General features: G+C 51.5%; 1 protein-coding gene across 1 annotated transcript; it reads left to right on the top strand.

Moving 5' to 3' along the window:
• Positions 1 to 1,726: 1,726 nt before the first annotated feature.
• On the top strand, positions 1,727 to 5,127 carry Pim3 (Pim-3 proto-oncogene, serine/threonine kinase). Its single transcript, XM_057792816.1, has 6 exons — positions 1,727 to 2,163; positions 2,249 to 2,358; positions 2,450 to 2,500; positions 2,583 to 2,952; positions 3,721 to 3,897; positions 3,977 to 5,127. The coding sequence occupies exons 1-6, from the start codon at positions 2,079 to 2,081 to the stop codon at positions 4,162 to 4,164; spliced, it is 981 nt and encodes a 326-aa protein (XP_057648799.1). The 5' UTR covers positions 1,727 to 2,078; the 3' UTR covers positions 4,165 to 5,127.
• Positions 5,128 to 25,991: the final 20,864 nt, after the last annotated feature.

Genomic DNA, 25,991 nt, shown 5'->3' on the forward strand with positions numbered 1-25,991 from the left:
CCAACCTGAGGAGAAGGCTGCTCTCTGTTCTACAGATTCCTTCCTTCTCCTCAGGCCCTCTAGGACTGTGAGGGGTCTTCGGCCTACCTTCAAAGTGAGGGGAGAGGAGCTATGAGTGACGGAGCACCTTTGAGGAGCAGTTCCTCATTGCTGGTAGTTTGAGGAAACTCAAGGTGTTTGGAGCACCCCTCAGGAGTTTAGGGAGCAGGGATGGGGTGATCCTCCCCAGTTCTGGTTTTATAAGGCTGACTTTATGAGGAATTAGTCAGGATGATCTGGAGAGAACTGGCTTAGATGTTCACATGCTGGGTAGAGGTCACTAGAGAGGGACCAGGGGGAACCCTAGCCACTCTTTACCATTGAATTTACTATCCACCTAGGCCCAGATAGCTCTGGAACACTCTTCGCCTCTCCTCCCGGTCCCAAAGTCTGGGGTCCAATACAACCAGACTATCTTGGCCTGGAGAAGGACAGGTCCTGTTGGACTATTAGCTGGTCCTTTTAAAGCATCCAAAGGCAGACTCTCCACCCTGTGAATCCTACTGGTAGGTGCTACAGGTATTCTGGACAGATATGGTCAGTGCCTGGAAGCTCTTCAGAGGAGAGCCAGAGGGAGCTCCAAGAACTTGAGACCCATTCAGCACTAGCTAGAGTGTGTGTGTGGGGGGGGGGGTACGGAAACTGGGTGGGCCCTGGATTGGATCAAGACAGGTGGCACCTCAGAAGGGTTCTAGAGTGGCCTATGGCATGAGGGACAATGACAAGTGAAGGAGTGAGAGGTCAGGCTCCAGTTACCTCAGGAATATCAGCTGAATTGTTTAGACTTCTATCGTCCAGGGAGCAACGGTAAATATGCTTAGTTCCCTGCTCTCAACCCGTCATAATTCAACTAAGACTGGCAGATGACCACTGACATCGCCAAGTCCTGGGCTGCTCTTGGGCCAGTGACTTGGCCTGGGGCCAACAACAGCAGAGTCCAATTTCACCAGTGCCTTAAAAAGGGCACAGGGACTGCTCAGAAGGGTACTAAGGACATGATAGCCATCAAGGAAGGCCAACTGGTAGCTGTGGGCAGCCGTTGTGCGGAGGGACAGGCCCCCAGGGCAAAGGATCTAGAGGTTAGGCAGGCTACCATAGGTACCCAGCTAGGAGCATGAGGGCTGAGCTCAGATGATGGGCAAACACAAGGCGTGCTACAGGGAGGTGGGGCTGGGCTGAAAGGTCTGAGGGCGACGCTTTCTCCCTCGGCCAGCCACGTGCGCACCGTGGCGCGAGCACTGGATGACGCACACAAGGCGAGTGTCAGCGAAGGCCTCAGAACCGCATGGGTGTCCTCCCGGACTTCCGTCTCTCTGACGGAGGCGGCTCCTCGTGCTCCACGCGCAATGGACGCCCACGGAGAGCGGGGGAAGAACACGCGTAACTCGCGGAGCCGGAGAGTGACCTTCCTCTGCGCGGCCTGGGGGTGAGGCTCGGAAGGCCCCGCCCCGCGTCGCCATTGGCTGAGTCCCCGTGTCCTTTCAAAACCTCGGTTTTCATTGGTTTATGCGGCCCCGCCCGCGCTGCCAGAGGCAGAGGGGCCGCCGCCCGCGCGCGAGCTGCGCGTGCGCAGGGCGAGTGAGCGTGGTGTGGATAGCCGCGGTACGCCGTGCGCCTCCGCGACTCTACTACGGCAAGCTAGTCCAGACGGGTCGCCGTCCCCGCGCGCCACGGGCTCTTGACAAACCGACAGGGAACGTCCGGCTTTCCCAGCAACGCCTTGCGATACTAGAGCAGCACAGCAAAGCAAGCCTCGGGCGGAGGGGGCGGAGCCTCGGGCGGCCCCGCCTTCGCGGAAGGATACGCACCTCCGTAGTCCAAAACCCCGGGGCGAGGCGGCCGGGGCGTGTGAGCCGCTCGGCCAGCTGCCGTCTACGCGCTTTCGCGCGGCTACCGGGCAACTGCGCCGCGCGGCTGCCTCGCTAAGAGCTCGGCCTCGGGGCCGCGGGATCCGCCGCGCTGTCTGCGGTCGGGAAGACCGCCCTCCCGCGTCCGTGCCGGACGGGTCAGAGGCGGCACCGCACGCGAGGCCACCCGCGATGCTGCTGTCTAAGTTCGGCTCCCTGGCGCACCTCTGCGGGCCTGGCGGCGTGGACCACCTCCCGGTGAAAATCCTGCAGCCAGGTACGTGCGCGGGCCGGGGAGGGGCCCGGGGCGATGGCTGGAGGGGCTTTGGGCCATCACCAACCGGATTGCGTGTCCCCCACAGCCAAGGCGGACAAGGAGAGCTTCGAGAAGGTGTACCAGGTGGGCGCCGTGCTGGGCAGCGGGGGCTTCGGCACGGTCTACGCGGGCAGCCGCATCGCCGACGGACTCCCGGTGAGTCGGGGCTCCGGGCGCACCCGCGTGGTCGCTAGCCACGCTCTGCCACCCGGCTGACCGCTCGCGTGTCGCCCTCCCCCCCCCGCAGGTGGCCGTGAAGCACGTGGTGAAGGAGCGGGTGACCGAGTGGGGCAGCCTCGTAAGTGTGCGGGCGCGGGTGGTGCGGGTGCGGGCAGGCGCGGACCGCCTTGGCTTTGTCCGCTGACCGCCTTGTCCCCCAGGGCGGAGTGGCCGTGCCCCTGGAGGTGGTGCTGCTGCGCAAGGTGGGCGCGGCGGGCGGCGCGCGCGGCGTCATCCGCCTGCTGGACTGGTTCGAGCGGCCCGACGGCTTCCTGCTGGTGCTGGAGCGGCCGGAACCGGCACAGGACCTCTTCGACTTCATCACGGAGCGCGGTGCCCTGGACGAGCCCCTGGCGCGCCGCTTCTTCGCGCAGGTGCTTGCCGCTGTGCGGCACTGCCACGGTTGCGGGGTTGTGCACCGAGACATCAAGGACGAGAACCTGCTAGTGGACCTGCGCTCGGGCGAGCTGAAGCTCATTGACTTCGGCTCGGGCGCGCTGCTCAAGGACACGGTCTATACTGACTTTGACGGTAAGCAGGGTGGTGTAGCGTTCCGGCGACTGTTGGGCGGCCGCGCGCCGCGTCGGGCTTGCGGGGGTGGGGGCGGGGCGGGGGGCGGCGAGTGGAGACACCGGGGTAGCCCTCTGTGGTGTTAGGACATAGGGTCTGGGGACGGTGGGTGGCAGCCAGGGAGACCCGCGGTGCGCGCGTGACGCAGGGTACAGCCAGCCGCCTCGGCGCCTTGGCCCCTCCCTGTGTCGGGGAGGGCGCTCGCGGGCCTCCCTAGCGTGCGTGCGTGCGGAGCGCGGGGGCGCCGCAGTAGAAATCCCCGCATTGCGGAGCGCGGGGAAGCCGGGGCTCCCCCACGCCTCCTCCCTCCTCGTCTCTCCCGCCCCTCCTCTTCCCGAGCTCCTCTCCTCCCTTTCCCTGGCCACACAGAGCTGAGCAGGCAAGCCGGGGCGGGAGGAGCTGGAACACCCGGCCTGGTTCCTTGTAGCTTACGTTTGTATCTGTTTGTTGTGAAACCGGAGCTGGAGCTCATGTGACTTGCTCCTGCAGTGGGGCCTATTGGGGGTGGGCCTTCACCTCCCTTTCACTCCTGCCCCTCCCCTGCCCGCCACGTCCCTCCTTTCCTGAGCCCCGCCTGCTGCTGTGTTGGGGTTTTTCCAGGGTGATGACAAGATTCGGGAGGCCAGGGTGGAGGCAGCCTGCGAGCTAATGAGGGCGGGCGCCCAGTGCGTGCAGGGCCGGGCTTCCATTATATATCTTAATTGTTACTAATCCCGACTCTTCTCCTAGGCACTCGTGTGTACAGCCCCCCAGAGTGGATCCGCTATCACCGCTATCACGGACGCTCTGCCACTGTGTGGTCTCTGGGTGTACTGCTCTATGACATGGTGTGTGGGGACATTCCCTTTGAGCAGGACGAGGAAATCTTGCGTGGCAGGCTGTTTTTCCGGAGGAGGGTCTCCCCAGGTGTGTGTTGTATAGCCTAGACCTGGGTTGTGAGCAGGGAAGTGCGGTGGTAGGACTCTGACCCCTGTTCTCTTTGCAGAGTGCCAGCAGCTCATTGAGTGGTGTCTCTCCCTGCGGCCCTCAGAGAGGCCCTCACTGGACCAAATTGCTGCCCACCCCTGGATGCTGGGGACAGAGGGGAGCGTTCCAGAAAGCTGTGACCTTCGGCTCTGTGCTCTGGACACTGATGACGGAGCCAGCACCACTTCCAGCAGTGAAAGCTTGTGAGGAGGAGGAGCCTGAACTCCACACTCGGGGGCCTGGGCTCAGCCTAGCCAGCCCCCTCCCAGAATGAACATTCTCTGCCTGGGATGTCTCCTGCAAAAGCAGTGACCTCTGACCCCTGGTGACCTTTGCTCTCGGCACCGGGCCTGTTTCCTTTGCTTTGAGTGCCTTTTTGAACGCTGCTCCACAGGGCCTGGGTTTTCTTGAGCTCTTCTGTCCAAAGATGGCTGCGGGCTAAGCAAGGTCCCGCCTGCCTTGGGTGGATACTTGAACCAGAGACCCCTACCCTGCTGCTGCATCTTGGAGGCAGCCTTCCTGACCAACTGTGTCTGACATGGAGCACCTCTGTGGTGCCTACCTTCCACCCTCCAGTCTCATGTGTTCGTCTGGGCATGTCTGCACAAGCAATGCAACGGCTGGGCCACTGGTGCCCATCTGCCACCCCAGGCACGCAATTTAGGCGTGCCAGGGTCTCTTACTTATGGTGTGACCACCCTGGAGGGCGCCCCTGCCCTGCTGGGGCTATTTATTGTTTAATTTATTTGCTGAGGTTACTTCCTCCAGCCACCTCCTCCAGGCCCCTGGGGTATACAGGACAGAAAAGGGTGGCTGTGCAGCCCACAGAACCCATCCTGCTTCCTGTACCTGGAGTAGGTCCCCAGCCCACAAGTCTGTGGGAGGAAGAACTTGTACAGTGGCTAATTTAAGGGAAGTGGGGGACCCTGCCACCCTGGGCACCTTTGCACTGGGGGGGGGGTGGGTTTTAAATTATTGACCTTGTACAGTCTGCTTGCTGGCTCTGAAAGCTGGGGTGGGGGACAGAGTCTCAAGCCCTTAATTTATTTTAGCAGCTGTGTTTTTGTGACCCTGGTGTGAGTAGGCATCAGGGATGGGAGTTGTTTAAGTTCAAAAGTGTGTCTGAAAATCATATTTTTTATACAGGTATTTCAATTAAATGTTTTGGTATATAATGGATATCTTGTGTTTATTGGACTGGGATCCAGGGTGGAACTCTGAAGAGTTTGGGGGCCTGAGTAGCCTTCCAGGTTACTGCTGAGCCTCTGTCAGCTGGGCAGTGGGGGCAGCCTAGTGCCTTGTGGCTAGCCAGAGGGTCTTACTTGCCAGTGACCCTTGTCACCTTTTTCTCTACCCAGAGACAGAAGGCTGGACCATTAGAGGCGTTTGGTGTGTGTAGCCTTTGCCCTTATGGAGGGAAACAGTCTGTTTCCTGAGGTTGTGAGTGGCATTCTGCCTTCAAGCCTGCAGGATATTCTGAGGCATGAGTAGAAATTTGCCAGGGAGAATGGGACAAAACAATCACTGGTGAAAGTGTAGGTAGGTAGGGTTGAGTATAACAGGGTGTGCTGAGGTGTGACCAACAACATTGAACCGTGGCCTGAGAGGTGGGAGGGAGAGCCAGCCATGAGCCTTGTCCAGGTGTAAAAATTGGTCAGTGGTGGACAGTGCCCAGTCTTGTGAAGCCACTGGGTGCCTTATGGCCTTACCCCAGGCAGCACAACAGCAGAAGCCTCTGGAAAGTGGAGTGGAAAAAAGTCACTAGCTTGCCCTCTAGAGCAGATGAATTGGGGGTATCATTGCTACCCATTTCTCCAGAGAACCAGCACTGAGCCTGGGAGTACCAGACAGCTTCACAAAGTGAGCCAGGCACCTCCACAGCCTCCAGGCTCCACAGAGACGGCCCCTACTTGCTGGCTGAGGATGCTAGGGCCATCATCTGAACACCTATCATGCTCTTCGGTCACCTCAAGGATATCCATGCATGCATTTGTCCACCTACTTGACCAGCCATGGCTCCTTGAGCTCGGCAGGATCCTGAGTCAAACCCTGGCGAGATTGATTTTCCTCCATGCATTTAGCTACCAGGTCCTTCAGCTAGAGCATTTTGAGGAAGGAAAAGAGAAATTTGAGTAGGACAATGGAGTTGTCAGCCTAACACGTCCTAGGAGTCTTTCACCTCTAGGATGGGGAACAGCAGCAGAGGGCAATCATGAAATGCCCAATGCCGCCACATTGAATCCATAACCTCCACAGAGACCCAATGACAGAACCTGGACAAGAATCTGGAAATCAGAGCTCTGCTCTGGGGAACAAGTCCAGCAAATCCAGGGAACACTGCCTCCAGGCTTTCCCGAAGACCAGAGGGTCACTGAGTATGTAGCAGGTTATCCAGGAATGCTATGGAGGTGGAGCAGACACAGGGGACAGTAAGTGGCTGCTGGCAAGTTTAAAAGATGCTGAAGGCCGGGCGGTGGTGGCGCACGCCTTTAATCCCAGCACTTGGGAGGCAGAGGCAGGCGGATCTCTGTGAGTTCGAGACCAGCCTGGTCTACAAGAGCTAGTTCCAGGACAGGCTCCAAAACCACAGAGAAACCCTGTCTCGAAAAACCAAAAAAAAAAAAAAAAAAAAAAAAAAAAGATGCTGAAGATGCAGGCACTGGTGGCCAAGGGGGTGGAGGTAGGGGATACCTGAACACCCCTTCCCCTACCCTGTTAGCTCAGTCTGTCCCTGGAGAGTTGCTGACTGCCCAGTAGTCACCAAAGCCATTCCAGCTCCAACTCCTCAGGCTAGGGCCGCCAGTCTATCTTGGTTTCCCTGGGGATACTGAAAGCCAGAGGGGCAAGAATCTTGTATAGACAACAGAATAGAACACACGCACACACACACACACACACACACACACACACAACCTCTGCCTTAGCCCATTGGAAGCTGCAAAGGAGTAGGATAGTGTCCGGGCCCTGGGTGACAACATAGGATTCTAGGCTGAGACTCCAATGTACTGGTTTTCCAGCAGAAAGATTACAGACCAAGGTGGGAGTGGAGGCGCTTCGACGCAACCCTTTAGGATCCAGAAGGGGGCTTAGGTCTGGTCTGCCTTGAGCCTTTTTTTATCCTACCAGTGAGGCTAGGCATCACCACACATCAATAGAAGCCCAGGGTGTAGGGCCTGTGGGCTCTTCTGGTAAATGGGCCACGCCCACAATGAGATTCTGAGAAGCCTTCAGGGTTCGCTCCCATATCCAGGACCGGCTGAATTCCGTAGCTGGAATGCCAGGAATGTTACTCAGCTTTCCATCACTCTGACAAAACACCCGATAAACAGAAGGACCAAAGGTTTGTTTTGGCTTCCAGTACAAAGTACCAGAGGTTCTGCTCCCTAACTGTCTGTCCCACTGCTCTTGGCCAGGTGGTGAGGGGTACATAGCTCCTGTTTACTTTGTGGTAGCCAGGAAACAAGACAGACAGAATGGGTCTGAGGCCCCAAAACCCCCTCAAGCGCCTGTGTCCAGTAACCTTACTTCCCCCACCTCCTGGGAGCTCTACCACCTCCCAGTGGGGAGTAAGCTGGGGGACTAAGCCTTAAACAGAAGGGCTTTTGGAGCCACTCCAGATCCAAACTGTAGCACATGCTGTCCAGGAAGCCTGGCCTGCTGCAGTGTCTGGCTGCCCCAGACTACTCAGTGCACGAGGTCCAATGAAAGATTCAGAAACCACCCCACCCCTGGGCTCTCTGTCTGGGGCTCCCAACACATTGCCCTATCAGGATCTTTGTGACCCACATGCTGCAATAGACTTGAGCCTCTGCTTTCTGGACCTTGGAGACCCTGAGTGAGGTCTGGTATCTCCCTGAGGAGAAAGTAAAGCAGAGCTCAATTCACTCTTAAGGTCCTGGATAGCTGGGTGTGGGTGTTGGAGCCCTTTCCCCACAGATAGGGCCCTCCTCCAAGAGCGCAGCACCCCTTTGGCAGCTTGGGGCAGAGACAAGGTGTATATGCTTCCACTACACTAGTAGTACCTGTAGGACACACCAGGGGGCCGTCGGGAACTAGCAGGCCTCCAGCACCCTCCCCAGTCATCCTCTTCCTCAGTGTAGGAGGCTCTGTGGAGGGCGAAGGAAGGCCATTGCCAGCTCAGGCCCCTTATATTTATAGGATGCCCTCTTCTGTTGAGACAGAACCCATCCACAGAGTCTAAAGCCTGGTACAATGAACTCCTTGGGTCCAGGACGTGCCTGTAGACCCCAGTCCTTCCTGAGTCTGAACTGCTGGCCTTGCAGTGTCTCTGGAGTGGGAGCAGAATGGGTAGACTGCCTCAAATGCCCCGCTAGGCTCCTGCCTCTTCTAGGCTACAGCTTCCTGGGTTTCTTCCTCCCTCTCCCCATCCCACCTCTCTCCCCACAGGAAAATTGCCAAGCTCTGAGCTCCCCGCTTCACAAAAGCACCTAGGCTGGTCCTCCGTAGCATCATCTGGTGGCTCACATGGTTTCCTTTGGCAATAGGTCCTTAAAGCTACATATCTTAAAACTTTCAGTCAACATGACTGACTTAAAGACATCCTTAGGACCGTTCCGTCAGGCTCTGCAGGTTGAGCCTACAGGACACTTAGCAGCTTGTGCAGGGTGGTTGGTGTGAACATGACTAGGCCCCAACCAGGTCCCAGCACAACCACTGGGTGCCCATGAAAGAGTGAAACTTGGCCCCAAGAATGCTCTTCCTGACCCTTGTGGGTCTGCCTCCTCTGTCTCCTCACCTACTGGACCAAAGTCGGGATGATTCCCATAGAGGAAGGCGGGAACAGGGACGGTCTCTAAGGTAGCTTCCAAAATGAAGTCCTGCTATGGCTTTGGTGCCAAAGCTGTGTGGCAAAGGGAAGTGATTCCTGGAGGCCGTGGGAGCTTACCTGCTCCTCCTGAGCACCCAGACCCCAGCCTACAAGTGCCCTGAGCAGGAGAGAAGAGGATCTAGAGGGACACACCAGGTCCAGCTGTGTAGTTCATGCCTGGTCCAGAAAGGTTGTCTGAGGCAGGGGCTGGGTACCCCCAGACGGGCAGCAAGGACTGGGACAAGTGAGAGTTGAGGGTCTGAATGCTCACCCATTGATCCGCAGTCACAGGCTTCAGTCTGTGGTGACCCCAAGGCCTCGGAATCTGGCAAGATACCCAAACTTATCAGTGGCACCCCACGGGGGCTCCAGGAGAAGAGAATCTGAGGAAGAAGGTGTTGGTTGCTGGCCTTGATAGAGAGAAGAACAGGACTGTCCACAGACAGCTATTGAGTAGTCTGACTCTGGACACAGCCTCAGGAGGGGCTTGGGGACGGCACTAGAAAAGTTGCTAGACCCAAGTCCAGGGCAAGTGGCTGGGAGAGTATCAAGCAGTGGCTTAGATAGGACCAGAGGCCTCGCTCATCCCAGAATTCTGCCCTGTATTTCTCAGCAGTTCCAATGCTCTTTCTTACAGGAACCTCTGTTGGGATGGGCACACATGACTGCCAGACAGCCTTAGTTGAAACCCTGAGCTTTGATTACACAACAGACCCACATTTGCCCCCTATGGCAGGTTGTGGCAGGGGCTGCTCCTCCAGTACTGGCTACTGCCTGCTTCCTGACCAGACTCTTTAGGAAAGCGTCTCTGGGTGGCAGGTACATGATCCTAGCACCTAGAGACCAGACCAGGCCAGTGTGCAATGGTTCCTTTCTGTTGCTATGGTAAAACACTCTACTCAAAAGAGCCTTAAAGGAAGAAAGGGGCTATTTGGGGGGTGGAGTGGGATTCTAATGCTAGAAGGGGTGGGGTAGACGCTTCCTTCTGTATGAGTCAAAGGGGTCTCCCCTCCCTGAAGTGGGCTGCTTCTGTCTAGCATTGCACGAACCAGGTAGGGTAACTGAGGCTAAGGAAGATTTTAACTACCCTAGGTCATAACAATTAAGTAGGCTCAGATCTGGACCCTGAACACAGGGCCTCCACTGAACCACTATGGAAGATGCCCCAAGGGCAGTATGATTGGCAGCCTCCTCCCCAGCAAGGAGCTCAGAAGCACCAGCTGTCTCTGGCCTGGCTTCTGGCTCCTGCTGACCACTATGCTAGCGTGAGGCCAATAGCCCTGCCCACCCCAGTTGCCCACTAGTCCTCCACTAACATAGTGTTGGGGCTGGGAAGTAAGGAGACACCCTTGACCCAGCCTTTGGCGGAGGCTACAACGGTCTCTTCCCAAGGCGCTGTGGCTGGTCGCTACTGAGGCAGCTCAGAAAGATTTATCTTCATTCTGAGGCTCTGGCTCAAAGATGGGCATGTGGCTGATGCCCTAGAGAAGACAGCTGTCACAGTTTGCCTGAGAGGAGCCGGAGCTTCTCTGTGTCCTTGTCAATCATTGTGGCTGGTGACCCCCACCTCCCAGGCCATTCCAGTTAATCAGGAACCTGAAGAAGGAAGGTACCGGATAAAAGGCCTCAGGCTAGATCTGGCAGAACAGTTGTCTGTCATCTTCTCTGTAGGCCTTGGGCAGGCTTGGGAATAGGCTCCTGCCAGGCTTTCTGAGTGGCAGGTGTGTTGGGTCCTAGAACCAAACCAGGTCTGACAAGGGTTTCTATGAACCCAAAGTTCTAGTTTCCTTTCTGTGGTAAAACATTCTAACCAAAAGCAACTTTTATTTCTTACACTTCCAAGTCACAATGGGCCAATGGAAGTCAGGACAGTAGCTGAAGCTGGAATTCAAAGCTGAACCCGTGGAGTCTGTTGCTTGCTGACTAGTTCTGTCTAGCATCCTCAGAGACTCAAGGTCAGCTAACTTTCTTACACAACCCGGGCACACCTGCCCAGGGATGGTACCACCTACAGTGGGCTGAGCCCTCCCACATCCACTGTCAATCAAGATAATTCCTCACAGACATAACCACAGGCCAGTCTGACCTGGCCCGTCCCTCAAGATGATTCTAAGCCACGTCAAGTTGACAGTTAAAGCTAACTAGGATACCCAATGGGGTCCTGGGCAAAGATAACTCAGACACCCAATGGGGTCTTGGGCTCTGGATGCTGCTCAAAACTTTGGTATCCTGAACACATCAAGCCTCTGCTTGGACCTTTTCCTCTTCCTGTTGTTGGTGATGTAGAGGGCCAGTGCCCAGAGGTGCCCTGTGGTGCTCAGTTCACACACACGACTGCTAGTCAGGTCTCTGAAGAGCAAGAGTAGGGGACACTATCTATTGACCATGTGTCTGCTCTACAGATGTTCCCTCTTTCCACTTGGGAGGGAAACAGATAGCCCTCCTAGTACTTGGTTGGGCCTGTCAAAGGGCATTAACTGAGACACAACTGGTGCCATGCTTTCAGATGTGACAGACGGGGCTTTGCTGACATCTAGAGAAGGGATACCAGCAGACCAGTGCTCACAATAGCCCAGGCCTATGTGGTCGCACTTGGGAGGCAGAGGCAGGAGGATTGCTGTGAGTTCAAGGCCAGCCTGGTCTACTAAGCTGGACCTAGTCCCCCCCACTCTCTCTCACATACACATACACACACACACACACACACACACACGTGCGCAGACACATGCATACACAGCTCCAAGAATAGTTTAAGCTTTAAGGAGAGAGAAGGTAGGACCCGTATGCCTGAGGACCCCTTTCCTGGTTTGTCTGGTGCTCCAGTAGCATAGCCTGCTTTACTCAAGGTAGCTGAAGAAAGGGTCCAAGGACAGGGTGTGGTGGTGTGTGTACCTGTGAGTGTGGATAAGTGTGTGTGAGAGAGAGAGACAGACAGAGAGGATACTGAGGATAACCTGAGAGGCAGAGCAGGCGTGGGCACCAAGCCAGACCCTCAAAGCAGGAAGGGAGGCAGGTAGAAAGAATAGTACTGATGTACAGACCCTGCCCAGCCTCAGGGACAGGGGCAGGCAAAGAGGGAGGGTTGAGTGGTCACAGTTCTCCAAGACTGGGAGGAGGAGGTACGGTTCAGATAGTTTGGGAGTTAGAAGGTCAGTCTGACCCAGCCAGGCAGGAGACAGCCTGGGAAAGATCCCGCCCTATGATACCCGTACACGTGAGGCCCCTCCCCCAAGCACCCGAGGACAAGTGTGTGGGAGCAGGAGGGAGCAGGCCTGAACTGTGTTGACCGGTTAGGGCCAGAGAACTCTGCTTATCCGGGGGCATCAGTCCTCTAGGCCTGGGTAACACTGGGGATTCCGGCTCTGGTCTGCTGGCCTTCCCCTGCTCCGCCCCCCTTGTCCTCTAGTCTTTGGGACACTCTGTCCCCACTATGTGGTCAACTGGGCCAGGCCTCCTCCTCTGGCAGGTACCTGACCCTGCTGGCCTGATTAGCTGTGGGCACCCTGAGCCTGTTATGAGACCTGAAGAAGGAGGACCGACAAAAGTGACCCTTTGTCCAGGTTTCACCAAGACATCAGTGGGCGTGGCGAGGGGGACCCACAGGTCCTACCTCCCGTACAGGACACACAGAGCCTGACCCTAGTTTGTTGGCACCGCAATAGAAACAGCCAGCACAGCTCCAGGCTGTAGGCGCCAGTCAGATCTTCATCTCCAGCCTTTCTTGCACCTGATGCCCTCATGGATAAAAAGGAAGTGAAAGCTTTATATTTTGCCTTCAGGGTCTGCGGGTCGTCCTAGCGCTAGGCTGGCTATGAGATATTCACCCTGGGGGCGGGGGAGGAGCGGTGGTTCTCTTTTATCCAGGGCTCAGAGCAGTGGTCTCACGCCTGAAGCCATGGGACCTCTTTGTGGAGGGACACAGTCTGAGGCAAAGTAGAGGGCTGAACTAGGGCGTGGTCAGGACACCGGTTACTTCGCGTCCTTGCCCACCCTAGTTCCCACGGGGCCACCCCTAGTCTTAGAACCGTGGGTACCCAGATCGCGGAGTTGCTGGCAGCGGCGCCCCCTGCTGGCCGTCAGTTGTGGGGAGACTTACGCTCCAGCTGTTTGCAAACCTGGCCCAGTTGTGCATTCTCTTTGTCCACCGCTTACCTCCCAATCTCCTTCTAAGCTGCCTTTCTCTGGAATGCACCAACGACCTCAGCCCCAGCCTTATGCGGGCTTCTCAGGCGTTCCCATCCCTCCGTTCCCGGAGAAGCTTTGCGTAGATGCTCCACTCTTCCTTGCGGAGCTCGGGATCCGTGGAAAAGGCAACTATAAGGAGAATATGGCATGGAGGCCAGGTTGAAGAGAGCTGCAGGCTTAGGTTTGGGGGCCCGAGGCAGGAGGTGGTTCGGAAGGCCAAGGGCCGTGGAGCTTTGCCCAGCCTCAGAATGGACATGGTTGCAGTGGCCACTAGGTGTGAAGGGTTGCTCAAGATGCGCTAGAGTACCGCGCCCTCCTCCCCCCTCCCCAGAGTATTCCCAAGAACAAGAGCAGAGCTGGCTATGTCTTTCAGATAGCTGACATTTTTATTTTTAAAGCAAATTCTTCCTAAACTAATACTCTGAGTCACTTTAAACAGTTCAGAGAATTAAATAGAAACCTAATAAAATCTGCAAAAAGGTATTTTTAAAACTACTTTCTTAGGGTGTGATTTACATTCTATAAAAATCCACCCACTTCGAGCAGTTTCAGAAGTTCGCCCACAACTCCATGATTTTAGTGAGTTTATCTAGCTGCGCAGCCATGGTCGCCATCCAATTTTAGAATATTTCCATCTCCTCAATGTGCCTCCCAGACCCGGCAGATGTCACTTCCTCTCCCCTCCGTCAGCCCAGGCAAGCACCAGCCCACTTGCTTGTCTTATAGATTTGCCTTTTCTGGACACTTTCTGGACACCGTGAATGCTGAGTTCAGTGTCTAGCCACTCTCACAGGCGGGCATTTTGAGGTTTGCCAGCACTGTGGTGTTAGTAATTCCTTTGACAAGAATGTCCCCTTGCAGGGATAAACCATGCTTGGATTGCTCCTTCACCAGCTGCCGCACATTCCAGGTGTTTCTGCACGGTGGCTGTCATGTATGTAGCTATGATAGATATTTGTGGCTTGGTCTTTGTGTGGACACGGCATTTTTCTCAGGTAGATACAAAAGACAACAAACAACAAAAAGCAAGCAATGCTGGGTTCCATGGCAAGTTTATTAACATTTGAAGAAACTGGATCCTCATTATTTTACATCCCCACCAGCGTGCTATAAGGGCTATGTGGTTCCCACATTCTGCCAGCACTTGCTACTGTACTTCTTATGATGGGTCAGCCTAGTGGACTGGAATGATAGCCTGGTTGTATCAGTCTGGGTGTTTCTAATGGTGAAACGCGAGTGATATCAGCAGCCTGTGCGTGTGCGTGTGTGCGCCCACGTGTGTGCTTGCTTGCTTAAAGATATTTATGTGTCATCTTTTCTTGCTACTGTTTTGAGACATGGTTTTGAGTAGCTCATATTGGACTTGAATCAACATTTAACTAAGGACAACTTTAAATTCCTTCTCTTCACGCCTCCTCCTGAGCAAGCGTTGAGGATTTCAGAAATTACCACTGCACTCAGCTCCACTCCTACATCTCCTTCTCCTCCTTCTTCTCTGTTCTTCCTCCTACTTCTTCTCTTTCTAGTTGGGGGTTGTTTGTATCGCTTTGGATATCGTGGAACTCTCTCTGTAGACCAGGCTGGCATCAGAGCCAGAGATCCACCTGCTTCTGCCTCCCAAGTGCTGGAATTAAAGGCATGTGCCACCACTTACTGGGTTCCATGTATCTTCTTTGCTAAAACATCTGATTAGATGTTTTACCTTTTTACTTGGATCTTATGTCTTTGTGTGTGTGTGTGGTGTGATGTGTGTGTGGTGTGATGTGTGTGTGTGTTGGATGAACTCACACATATGTAGAAGCCAAAAGGTCAACATACAGCATCGTCCTTTGTTTAGGTCTGTGGTTCATTTTGAGTTGATTTCCGTGCATGGTGTGAGGCAAGGATCTAAGCTCATCTTCCGACATGGGCATGTAATTGTCATGGTACCATGTGTTGGAAAGGTTACACTTTCCTCCAGCAGACACATCAGTATTTTTTATCAGAAATCAGTGGACCATTTGTAGATGCATCATGGAACTGTGTGTTGTGTTGGGCCTCGTACCAGTACTGTTTTTATTACTGCAGCTTCGCAGTAAGCTTTGGAGTTAGAGAGTGTCTGTCCTCCAACTTGTTTTTGTTAAAATTATTTTATGTCTACTGGATTGATCTTTTACATTTTCATATAAACTTTATGGTTGGGTTACTATTTTTTGCAGCAAGAGAAAGAAGCTCTTCCCCATTTTGAGTCTTTTAATCTATGTACCCGGAGTGTTTCTCCGTTGATTTAGATCTAAACATCTCCTGGAAATGCTGTGTGATTTATTTCTTTATAAACAGCATTTCATGTAGCCCAGGCTGGCCTCCAACTTGTACCTGAGGATGACCTTGAACTTCTGATCATTTACCTCTCTAGGACTGGGATAGCAGGAGTGCACCACTATTTCTGGTTTTAGGCAGTGCTGGGAATCAAACCCAGGGCTCCTGGCATGCTAGCAAGCACTCTACCAATTGAGCTACATCTCTAGTCTTGTCACTTGGCTTTAAGTGTTAAGTGTGCCACCCTTGTTCTACTGTTAGGCTTACTTCTATGTATTGTATTGTTTTCAATGCTGTTGAAAATGGACTTGTTTTCTCAATTTTATTTTTGGCCTATTTACAGCCAACATCTAGCTATGCAGTTGATCTCCGTGAACTGTCCTGCTCCAGGAAGCCCCCTATATCTTCCTGCCATTTCTCCTTATGCATAGCAAATGCAGAAGTAGTTAGTTTCAATCGGAGCCATGGTTCTGAACCTGTGGGTTGTGACCCCTTTGGGGGTCACATATCAGAGATCCTGCATATCATATATTTACATTACAATTAATAACAGTGCAAAATTAGTTATGAAGTAGCAATAAAATAATTTTATGGCTAGGCGTCACCACAACATGAGGGACTGTATTAAAGGGTCACAGCATTAGGAAGGTTGAGGAAAAGGGAACTCCAGGTAACTGAAAAGTACCAGCAAAAGAACAGAGGGAAATCATCCTAAGATTTTTAAAGTTTCGAACTCCTGGGTTCCCACTTAATCTGCATGTGCGTGTGTCTGACGCCAATCAGAACACCAAACACTACAGACAACTGATCTTGAAGGTCAGCCTCCACGTCCCTGTGAGCCCACGAGCAGCTGGTTCTCAGCAGGACTGCAATGCTTTGGAAACTGAGCTGACTTGGGACCATATTCTCCATGGGACAAATGACAAGAACATCAGCTTTCCAACTTAGGGAAAGGAGGCTTGAAATCTCATAACAGAATACGAAAAAGTTTCCAGACTAGAAACAAAATCATTTGACGTATGGAAACCCAATAATCAGCCAGGTGTGGTGGTGCACACCTTTAATCCCAGCACTTAGGAGGTAGAGGGAGGCAGATCTCTGTGAGTTCGAGGCCAGCCTGGTCTACAAAGTGAGTTCCAGGACAGCTATATTTACACGGTGAGACCTTGTCCCAAAAAATCATCAAATAAATTTAATAATGAATAAATAAGCAACCACAGATGTCAGTGAGGCAATGACTCAGATGTCTACATTTTCCTTCAAGGACTTGTGTGTTCATTTCTTTTTTGTTTTTCGAGACAGAGGTTCTCTGTATAACTGATTTATTATTGAGACAGGATCTTATACATCCCAGGCTATCATAGTTTGATAAATAGTTGAAGATGACTTTGAACTCCTAGCCTTCCTGCCTACATCTGAAATTACAGGCGTGTGCTATCACACCCAGTTTATGTGGTGATGAGGATGGAGCCCAGGGCTCATGTTTGCCTGGCAAACTCTCTATGAACTGAGCAACATTTCCTTAAGAAAACAACAAAGCTGGGTGGTGGTGCATGCCTTTACTCTCAGCACTTGGGAGGCAGAGGCAGGCGGATCTCTCTGAACTCCAGGCCAGCCTGGTCTAGAGAGTGAGTTCTAGGACAGCCAGAGCTACACAGAGAAATAAGAAGAAAACAACAACTTCAAAGAGCTATTATGAAAATGTTCTAGCCATACATTGCAGAAAAATGGCATAAATATTATTACAAATATCAAAGTAGAATGACTCAGTAAAGAAAGGTGAGAAGAATGAAAAGAACCAAAAGTTCTAAAGAGAACTGAAAAATCCAGTAATCTAAAAAGAAAATGAACCTTCCTGAACAGACTTAGTAGCAGAATGGGCGCGAAAGAAGAAGTAACCAGTTAACTGAAAGACAGAGCTACAGAAATTAATCTACACAATAGGAAGAAATAATAACTTAGGGACTTAGCAGGTAAAGGCACTTCCCACCATAGGTGAAAACCTGAGTCCAGTTCCATGAGGTAAAAAGAGAGAACCAACTTCTGAAAGGAGTTCTCTGACCTCCAGACACATAAACAAAAAATGTAGTTGATAAAACTGTGCAAATTGAATGCAAAACTGTAGATTCAGGAAGCAGAGCAAATCCCAGCCAGAGAGCCAGAAAAACCTCCCCAAGATGCCATTACTTCAGTCAAGGTGAAAACTAAAGACAGAGATCTTAAAGCCTATAAGGTGAAGAGGATGTGTTACCTATGCAGTGCACAGGTTAAGATGCCTGTGTTTCCTCCTTAGAAGCCTTGGTGTATAACACAGAAGGAATCCGCATAAATGCTTAAAAAGCTACCATGCTCAACACCCCCGAAAAAACACATGGTGTGCATCTAACACAACACATGCAGAATTGGTGAGCTGCAAATTACAAAATATTGTTAGAAAATGCCACACCAGCGCAGCCTGGATGCCAAGACTGGCGGGGGGTGCCAGAATTGAGACACAGAGGCTTCTTTTCAGGTGGAAGAACAGCAACCTTTATTTTTCCCTTGAGCTAAAGCCTTTTATACCTCTATTGCTTCTGTGGAAAACCACCATCCAGAAAGAACACAAACATCCTTGTCAATTACAGACCACAAGGAAGTTTGGCTGTCAGTCACGAGGAGTGAGGACAGCTAGATCACAACAAGAAAAAGCATCAAAGAAGACCTCCACAAATGGAATCTATGTGTTAGGAAATTTGAAGGCAACCTAGTAAAGACGCTCAAAAATATGATTTATATATTTAATAAAAAACTGTCAAAGATCCAACAAGATTTTTCTAAAAATTACTTATTATTGTGTGTGTGCATGATTGCACGATGTGTGTGTAGGTGCATGTGTGGGTGCATGATATGTGTGTGGGTGCATGTGTGGGTGCATGATGTGTGTGTGGGTGCATGTGTGGGTACATGTGTAGGTGCATGTGTGGGTGCATGATGTGTGTGTGGGTGCATGTTGCCTGTGTGCTCACGTGGCTGTCAGGGGACAACTTTGGGATGTCGATTCCCTCCTTTCATCTTTATGTGGGTTCAGGGGATGGATCTCAGGTCACCTGGCTTGCCCTGCAAGGGTCTTTACCCACTAAGTCATCTTGCTAACACATCTAGCAGGATTTGTTTTGTTTTGAGGCAGTGTCTCATGTAGTTCATACTGGACTGGACTTTGACACATAGGTGGAGCTGGCCTTGAATTCACACTCCTTCTGTCTCCTCTTTCCACACCACCATCCCTGGCTCCAGCAGGATCTTATTGTAGACACAGACAAGCAGATTCTAAGATAGACTTGGAAGGAGCAGAGTAGAAGAACTAAAACTGTGGAGATTTGAATGAGAACGGCCCCATAGGCTCATAGATTTGAATGCTTAGTCATCAGGGAGTGGCACTACTTGAGAAGGATTGGGGGTGTGGCCTTGTTGGAGGAAGTGTGTCACTGGTGGAGGGCTCTGGGGTTTCAAAAGCCCAAGCCAGGCCCAGTGGTTCTCTTTTCTTGCTGTCTATGGATTCCGATGTAGAGCACTAAATTACTTCTCCAGGCCGTGTCCGTGCTCCCTGCCGTGAGGATAATGGACTAACCTCTGAAACTGTAAGCAGGCCCCAATTAAACACTTTCTTTTATAAGAGTTGCCTTGGTCATGGTGTCTCCTCACAGCAATAGAACACTGACTAAGACAAAAACCAATTCTGAGCAGTAAGGACAAGCTATCATTTGCCAAGACTGGGGAGAACCTCTAATCCCAGTACCCAGAGGCAGAGTGAGCATCCCGAATCTGAGGTCAGCCAGGTCTACACGGTGAGTTCCAGGCCAGCTACAGATATATAGCAAGGCTCTGTCTTTAAAAAGTTATAGGTCTCACACTCCCAGGGCCATGGCAGTGTGCAGTGACAGATGCACAGATCAATGGAAACAGACCTGAGGGGTTGTAGTTTTGTCTCCACACGTGTGCACCCCTGCAATGGTCAGTTCCCAGGGAAGACCAAGGTGAGCTTGCTGGGAGTAGACTTTAGTGGCCTCCACAGATGCTAGAGACCTAACTGCTTCAGGGATCAAGGCCAGAGGACCCACGTGTGAGCAACTCAGAGGCCTACAAAGCTCCACGGGGGTCACACAGGTGCGGTCACCTATCAGGACTCGGAGGCCAAGAAAACAGTGAACCACAGAGGTGAGCTGGCAGCTTCCCTGAGTGTCTGAGTGGGCTATGTGATGTAGGAGGGCCTTCCTCCTAGTATAAGAAGCAGCATTGAGCCGGGCGGTGGTGGCGCACGCCTTTAATCCCAGCACTCGGGAGGCAGAGGCAGGCGGATCTCTGTGAGTTCGAGGCCAGCCTGGTCTACAAGAGCTAGTTCCAGGGCAGGTTCCAAAAGCTACGGAGAAACCCTGTCTCGAAAATAAAAAAAAAAAAAAAAGCAGCGTTGATGCAGGGGGTCATCAGCTGCTGTTGGGTTCTTGGGAACCCGAGGCAGAGCTCAGGTTCCTCTGCCACCTTCACCAGCCCGGAGCCTTGAAGTTGTGCTTCTGGCTGCCTCCCTTAGCCAGGCAGCCTGAGGCCCAGGGGCGACTTTGCCCTACTCCCATTGCAGATGTGACTCCTCCCCCCAACCCCCACCCCCGTCCAGAAGGGCTGAGGAGTCAAGACCTGTCTGCTCCCCATGCGACAGCTGCCTCCTCTGTGCGCCCGCCCGGGATGGGTCTCAGGTCGCGAGGACCCGCCCTGCAGCTGCTGCTAGTCCCCACCTGTGCACTCCTGTGTAGCCCTAGGGGAACGGTGAACCTGCTCCAGCTGGCCCTCAGGGACAGGGACACGGTGGAAACCAGACCTCCAATCAGCAGGAGGTGGGGCCAGGGACGTGTTTGTGCCAGCGCCTGACTAGTCCCCCCCCCCCCAGGGGGCCCTTTCTGCTTGGAGCCAGGGCTCCCGCCCAAGACGCCAAGCGTCTATGGTTTTCAGTGAGACGCAGGTGGTCCAGTCTCCCCCACCCTTCCACAGCAGCACTGGCGCCCTTCTTTAAGGTCAAGGTTACTTCATCTAGATCCAGGCGACCAGAGCCTCACCTACCTGCCCTGTCCCACATCTCGGTGACCTCTACCCTCGCTGCTCACCGTTTCTCTTCAAAGCCAGTTCTTACATCCCGCATGCATTCCGCCCTGCAGCCTCCAGGTGGTGTGCCCACCACGCACGCGGCCCCGCCCGCAGTCCCAGGGCAGCTCCCGTTTCTCCCTATCCCCCAGGCCCAGTCCTTGGGTCTGCTTCTCCACCTGTGAAACTCACATTCCCACTGCCTTCTACGCTCCACGATCTTAGTGTCTTGTCCTCATACAGTTCTTGGCGCCAAAAAGGCGCAAAAACAATGAAGTTTACTGTCACTTATATGCGTGGCGGAGAAGGGAGAGGGGTAGATGGGCCGGGGAAGGGATGGGGCGGTTTGCTGGGTATAGGATTAAGGCTACGCATCAAACAAGACGTTTTCCAGCCTTTCAAAGCAGTGTTTAAATGGAATCAGGGTAGAGCTTAAGAAAAAGCAGTTCCAATCTATTAACTCGCAACATAATAAGCAGCAATTTAAAACCACCATTAAAATAACCGAGTTCTAATTGGAAGCTGTATTGATCCAGGATGACTCCCGAAGGGGCGGAAGCAGGCAGGAGTTGCGCTCTGTGTGGAGCTTGTGAGCCAGGCTAGGGAGGGTCAGAAACAGGCTGGGGGTGGTGGGAAGCTTGTGGGGTCAGACTCACGGGACACGGTCTCCCCTCCTCGCCTGCGGATTGAGCCTTCTGCCAATCCTATTGTCCTGACGTTCGGTTTCTGTGCTTTGCCAGCCCTTCCCAGGGGTCGTCTTTGCAAAGCTCCACTTGGCAGGATTTATCTCCACTCCACTTGTCTGCCATTATGGCTGGCCAGTCCCAGGACACAGCCTAACTGTTCCTTGCTTTCAGCGTTCTGCTCTAAAGCCTGGCCAACCTGGCTGCCTGGGCCAAAGGCCCCGGGCCCAGTAGCTCACAATGGGGTTTTGCCCAACAGTTTTTCCCACGCTCTAAGTCCTGATTTCTGAGCCTTCCTGTTTGCATTTCAGGAACCCTTTGTCCTGATGATGGGTTAGGATGTCTACACATCTAGTTCCAGGACAGCCAAGGCTACACAGAGTGATCCTGTTTCAATGCCCAGCCCCCCCCCCCAAAAAAAAACCCTACATCAAAATCGACAAATGAAAAAAGTGAACTTGCAGGGTACACCTGGAAGCCCTTCCTGACCCTGGTGTTGTCTAATAAACAGCTCATGCTTGAAACAAACCGTGAAAAATACAAACAGTGCTTGGTCTATGTAACCATCTCTCTCTCTCTCTCTCTCTCTCTCTCTCTCTCTCTCTCTCTCTCTCTCTCTCTCCCCAAACACAGGGTTTCCTTGTGTAGTCTCGACTGTCCAAAATCTCACTTTGTAGACCAGGCTGGCCTCGAACTCAGAGATCTGCCTGCCTCTGCCTCCCAAGTGCTGGGGTTAAAGCTGTGTGCCACCACTGCCTGGTTTAAGCTGTCAACTTTTATCCCACGCCTGACTTAAAAGGCGTGACATCTGTCTCTTCCTGGAGGCTCCTGGGTTTTCTCCTACCCTCTTGACCTCTGATAAAATTGTCTTCTAGCTTCCTTCTGAGTCCAGTTCTAAATTCCTTTATTAATGAGAAAAGAAACACCCAAAGGAAGCCCAGTTTTCCTGGAAACAAAGAGCAGTGGACTGAACTATCTGGAATTGAGAGTTACGTAACAATTTCTTTCTTGCTTCTGTCAGGTATTTGGTCACAATGACCGAACTAAAAGAGACACCATGAAAGCACAAAGCACAACTCCGTCTACATCCTGGAGTCACAGGAGAAGAAAGGGGGAAAATAAACAGAAAAATATTCGAAAGAAGAGTATCTTCCAATTCCCTGAATTGTATGATATATGAATCTATATAACGAATATATATATATGTACATATATATGTATGTGTATATATATTCCACGTGGGTTAAACTCAGATATCCACACTGGAAAACATTGTTGCAATAGGAGAGAAATCAGTGAAGATGCCGGGAACACAGAGAAGGAAAAGAACCCCAGAGTCCGACTGAACAATTGCTGTGAAGATTGCCTGCACAGAGACAGTGTTTCTTCACATAGAAGAAAGCTGAAGTGGCAGTGAATCACACAGGAAGAATGAGCACACACAGCCTTTGTCCTCCCCCAACGTAAACCTGCAGGTTTCTAGGACTCTCCCGAGACCCCTCCATCGCCGTAAAAGGCATAGCTAAACTTTTCTCATGCAATTCCCGTGACCTGTGATTTATGATTTTTATCTTTTGTAATCCTAGCCTTGACATCTCTGAAGTCACTAGAATCTCATTTGCCAAAAAGAAGCGGGAGCAGTGGGGGTTTCTTAGCAACCTTTTGAGATTTAACTTAAGAGTCAACTGAAATTCTTCTCTGCAGCAGAGTCAGGAATCCTGGCTTCTCCTGAGTGGAGGTCTCTGCAGGGAGTTCCTTAAGTAGATACAGGAGGCAAGGTGGAGCTGTCTCTCCAGTCCATGTCCCATTGTAGATGTCCTTTAATTCACACAGGAGGGCCCTTTCTTTGATAAGGACCGCAACAGCTTTGTCATCACTGTTAGACTTTTCTGTTTTGTTTTGTTTTTCGAGACAGGGTTTCTCTGTAGCTTTGTAGCCTGTCCTCGAACTCGCTCTGTAGACCAGACTGGCCTTGAACTCATGAAGATCTGCCTGCCTCTGCCTTTTGAGTGCTGGGTTGAAAGGCGTGTGCCACCACTGCCCAGCCAGTGTCAGGCTTTGGGCTAGGGTTTAATCAGGACGTGTCCACTGGAAGCAGCCTCTATTTCCTTCTGTTGTCCCAATTGCTGTACTAATTCTTCCCAAAGGACGATTACAGACTTCAGTGGCACCTTCCCCACCTTTATAATGGGCACACTCTAACCAAATGTACCTCTTCATTGACCCTACATCCTCCCACACATTAGCAAGATCCTTTCTCTTCTTGGCAATGTAACACACACACACACATACACACACCTACTTCTCCTCTACCGGGGATTCAGAGCTGGCCTGCAGGTCTGTGCTGTGGATTGCTCATAATAAAGGACACTACTCCCCACCCCATCACATGGGCCTGAATCTTCCTCACAGCCTCCACCATGACGCTCTTGGTCTGTCCATGGCATTAACTCTTCTCATACACCTCAGTCTAATGGAGCCCTCACTGTAGTGACCAGCTACTTCAGCGCCCACCTGTCGAACCAGACTTTTCCACACACTGGAGGCAGAAAGGAATATCAGCCACAAAGATGCCGTATGTATAGGCGAAAGTGGGTGTCAACCTGTAGGTCGCGACCCTTTTGACAAACCTCTATCTCCAAAAATATTTTCATTAAGATTCATAACAGTAGCCGGGCGATGGTGGCTCACGCCTTTAATCCCAGCACTCGGGAGGCAGAGGCAGGCGGATCTCTGTGAGTTTGAGACCAGCCTGGTCTACAAGAGCTAGTTCCAGGACAGGCTCCAAAGCCACATAGAAACCCTGTCTCGAAAAACAAAAAAAAAAAAACAACAACAAAAAAAAAGATTCATAACAGTAACAAAATTTCAGTTATGAAGTAGTGACAAAAATAACAAAAATAATTTTATGGTTGGAGGTCCCCACAACACGAGGAACTGTATGAAAGGGTCACAGCATTAGAAAGGTTGAGAACCACTGCTTTAATGCCAGCGCTTGAGACACAGAGGCAGGCAGATCTCTAGAGTTCGAGGCCAGCCTGGTCTACATAGTGACTTCCAGGACAGCCATAGTAAGACCCTGTCTAGAGAAAACAAACACATAAAAAAGAAATAATAAATCAATAGAGACCCAGTCACTCAAGTATCAACACAAAACCTCAAGTCCTTGTTTTTTTATAAGCTTTTTTTGGTAAACATTGCTGAGAGCAGATTAGTACTTCAAAAACCTTACTGTTGCAAACAAAACAAGCATTAATTTTTATCTCAGGGCTATTGGTTTTGATCATAAAAACTTTAATAAGGCCGGGCAGTGGTGGCGCACATCTTTAATCCCAGCACTCGGGAGGCAGAGGCAGGCGGATCTCTGGGAGTTCGAGGCCAGCCTGGTCTACAAGAGCTAGTTCCGGGACAAGCACCAAAGCTATAGAGAAACCCTGTCTCGAAAAACCAAAAATAAAAAAATAAAAAAAAAAAACTTTAATAACTTAGAGCAAAAGAGATTGCTCAGTGGTTAAGAGCTTGAACTACTCTTGCAGAGGACCTGAGTTCGATTCCCAGCATCCATATTGGGCATCTCATAACCATCTCTAAGCCCAGCTTCAGGGAAACCTGATACCTCTGGGCACTGCACCCCATGCTGTGATTTGCTCAGGCTGGGTCCTGGAACCACCCCCCCCATCAGGAGTAGGAGGGAATGAGGAAAGGACAAGCAAGTACAGGAAAGCTGGGCCATGGCGAAGCAGCACCTAGACAGCCTGGAACCTCACTGTGTATATGACATATGGCATAGTCTCCCAGCCTGCTAGCAGGAGGTGTCTGTAGCGAGTATGCCCAGGCTGTAAACATCCAGGAGGAGGAAGCAGCAATTACTCATCTTTGTGCACACTGATCAACTGCCCATGACACTCATACTTGGACCAGAGGAAGAAGGTTCGTTTTCTGAGCCTTGCCCATACGGTGAATGGCTGTGCCAAACGCCCATGGGTCGAGGCCTTGATCCTTGTTATGGCTGTGCCCATGCCAATAATACACGTTCATTCAGGACTTCACTCACTCGGGGCTTCCTCCGCTCCCTCCACTCCCATGAACAAACCCACCAACAGACCATAATACGCATAGTTAAAAGCTGGAGGGACGGCTCAGTGGTTAAGAGCACACATCGTTCTTGCGCAGGACGTGAGTTTGATTTCCAGCACCCCGTATCAAGCGGTTCAGAACCTATAACTCCAGCTTCAGGGCTAATACACCCCTCTGATCTCTTCATACACAGACATATACGTGAACACATACATAAATAATAAAAATACTTTCAAAATAAAGTATTAAAAATATGGTAACCTTTATCTTATAATCTAATATTATTCCCATTTGTTTCTATTTTTTTCCTCTTTTTTGAGACAGAGTTTCTCTGTGTAGCCCTGGAACTCACTCTGTATAGATCAGGCTGACCTGGAACTCAGAGATCTACCTGCCTCTACCTCCCAAGTGCTGGGATTAAAGACATATACCACCACCACTTACACAAAGTTCTTTCTTATCCAAAAGGATTTTTTCCTTTAAACTTTTAAAATAAAAAATATAAGGTATATATATATATAAAAATAAAATAGCCTTTATATTTCTTTTTCTTTACTTGAGAGTTTATTTCTTATCATTATTATTGTGATTTTTTAAATGAAACTTAGATTTTGTTTTTTGTATTGTTTTGTTTTTTTGGAGATAGGATAGGGTTTCTCCATGTAGCCCCGGCTGTCCTGGAACTAGTTCTGTAGACCAGTTTGTTTTCAAACTTGGAGATCTGTCTGCCTCTGCCTCCCAAGTGCTGGGATTAAAGGCGTGCACCAGCACCGCCACCACCACTCAGCAAAAACATTTCTAATAAGAATTTTAAATGAAAATTCAAGAGGAGGTAACTAAAACACAGAAAGCAT

Source organism: Chionomys nivalis, chromosome 17, assembly GCF_950005125.1.
Source record: "Chionomys nivalis chromosome 17, mChiNiv1.1, whole genome shotgun sequence".
NCBI lineage: Eukaryota > Metazoa > Chordata > Mammalia > Rodentia > Cricetidae > Chionomys > Chionomys nivalis.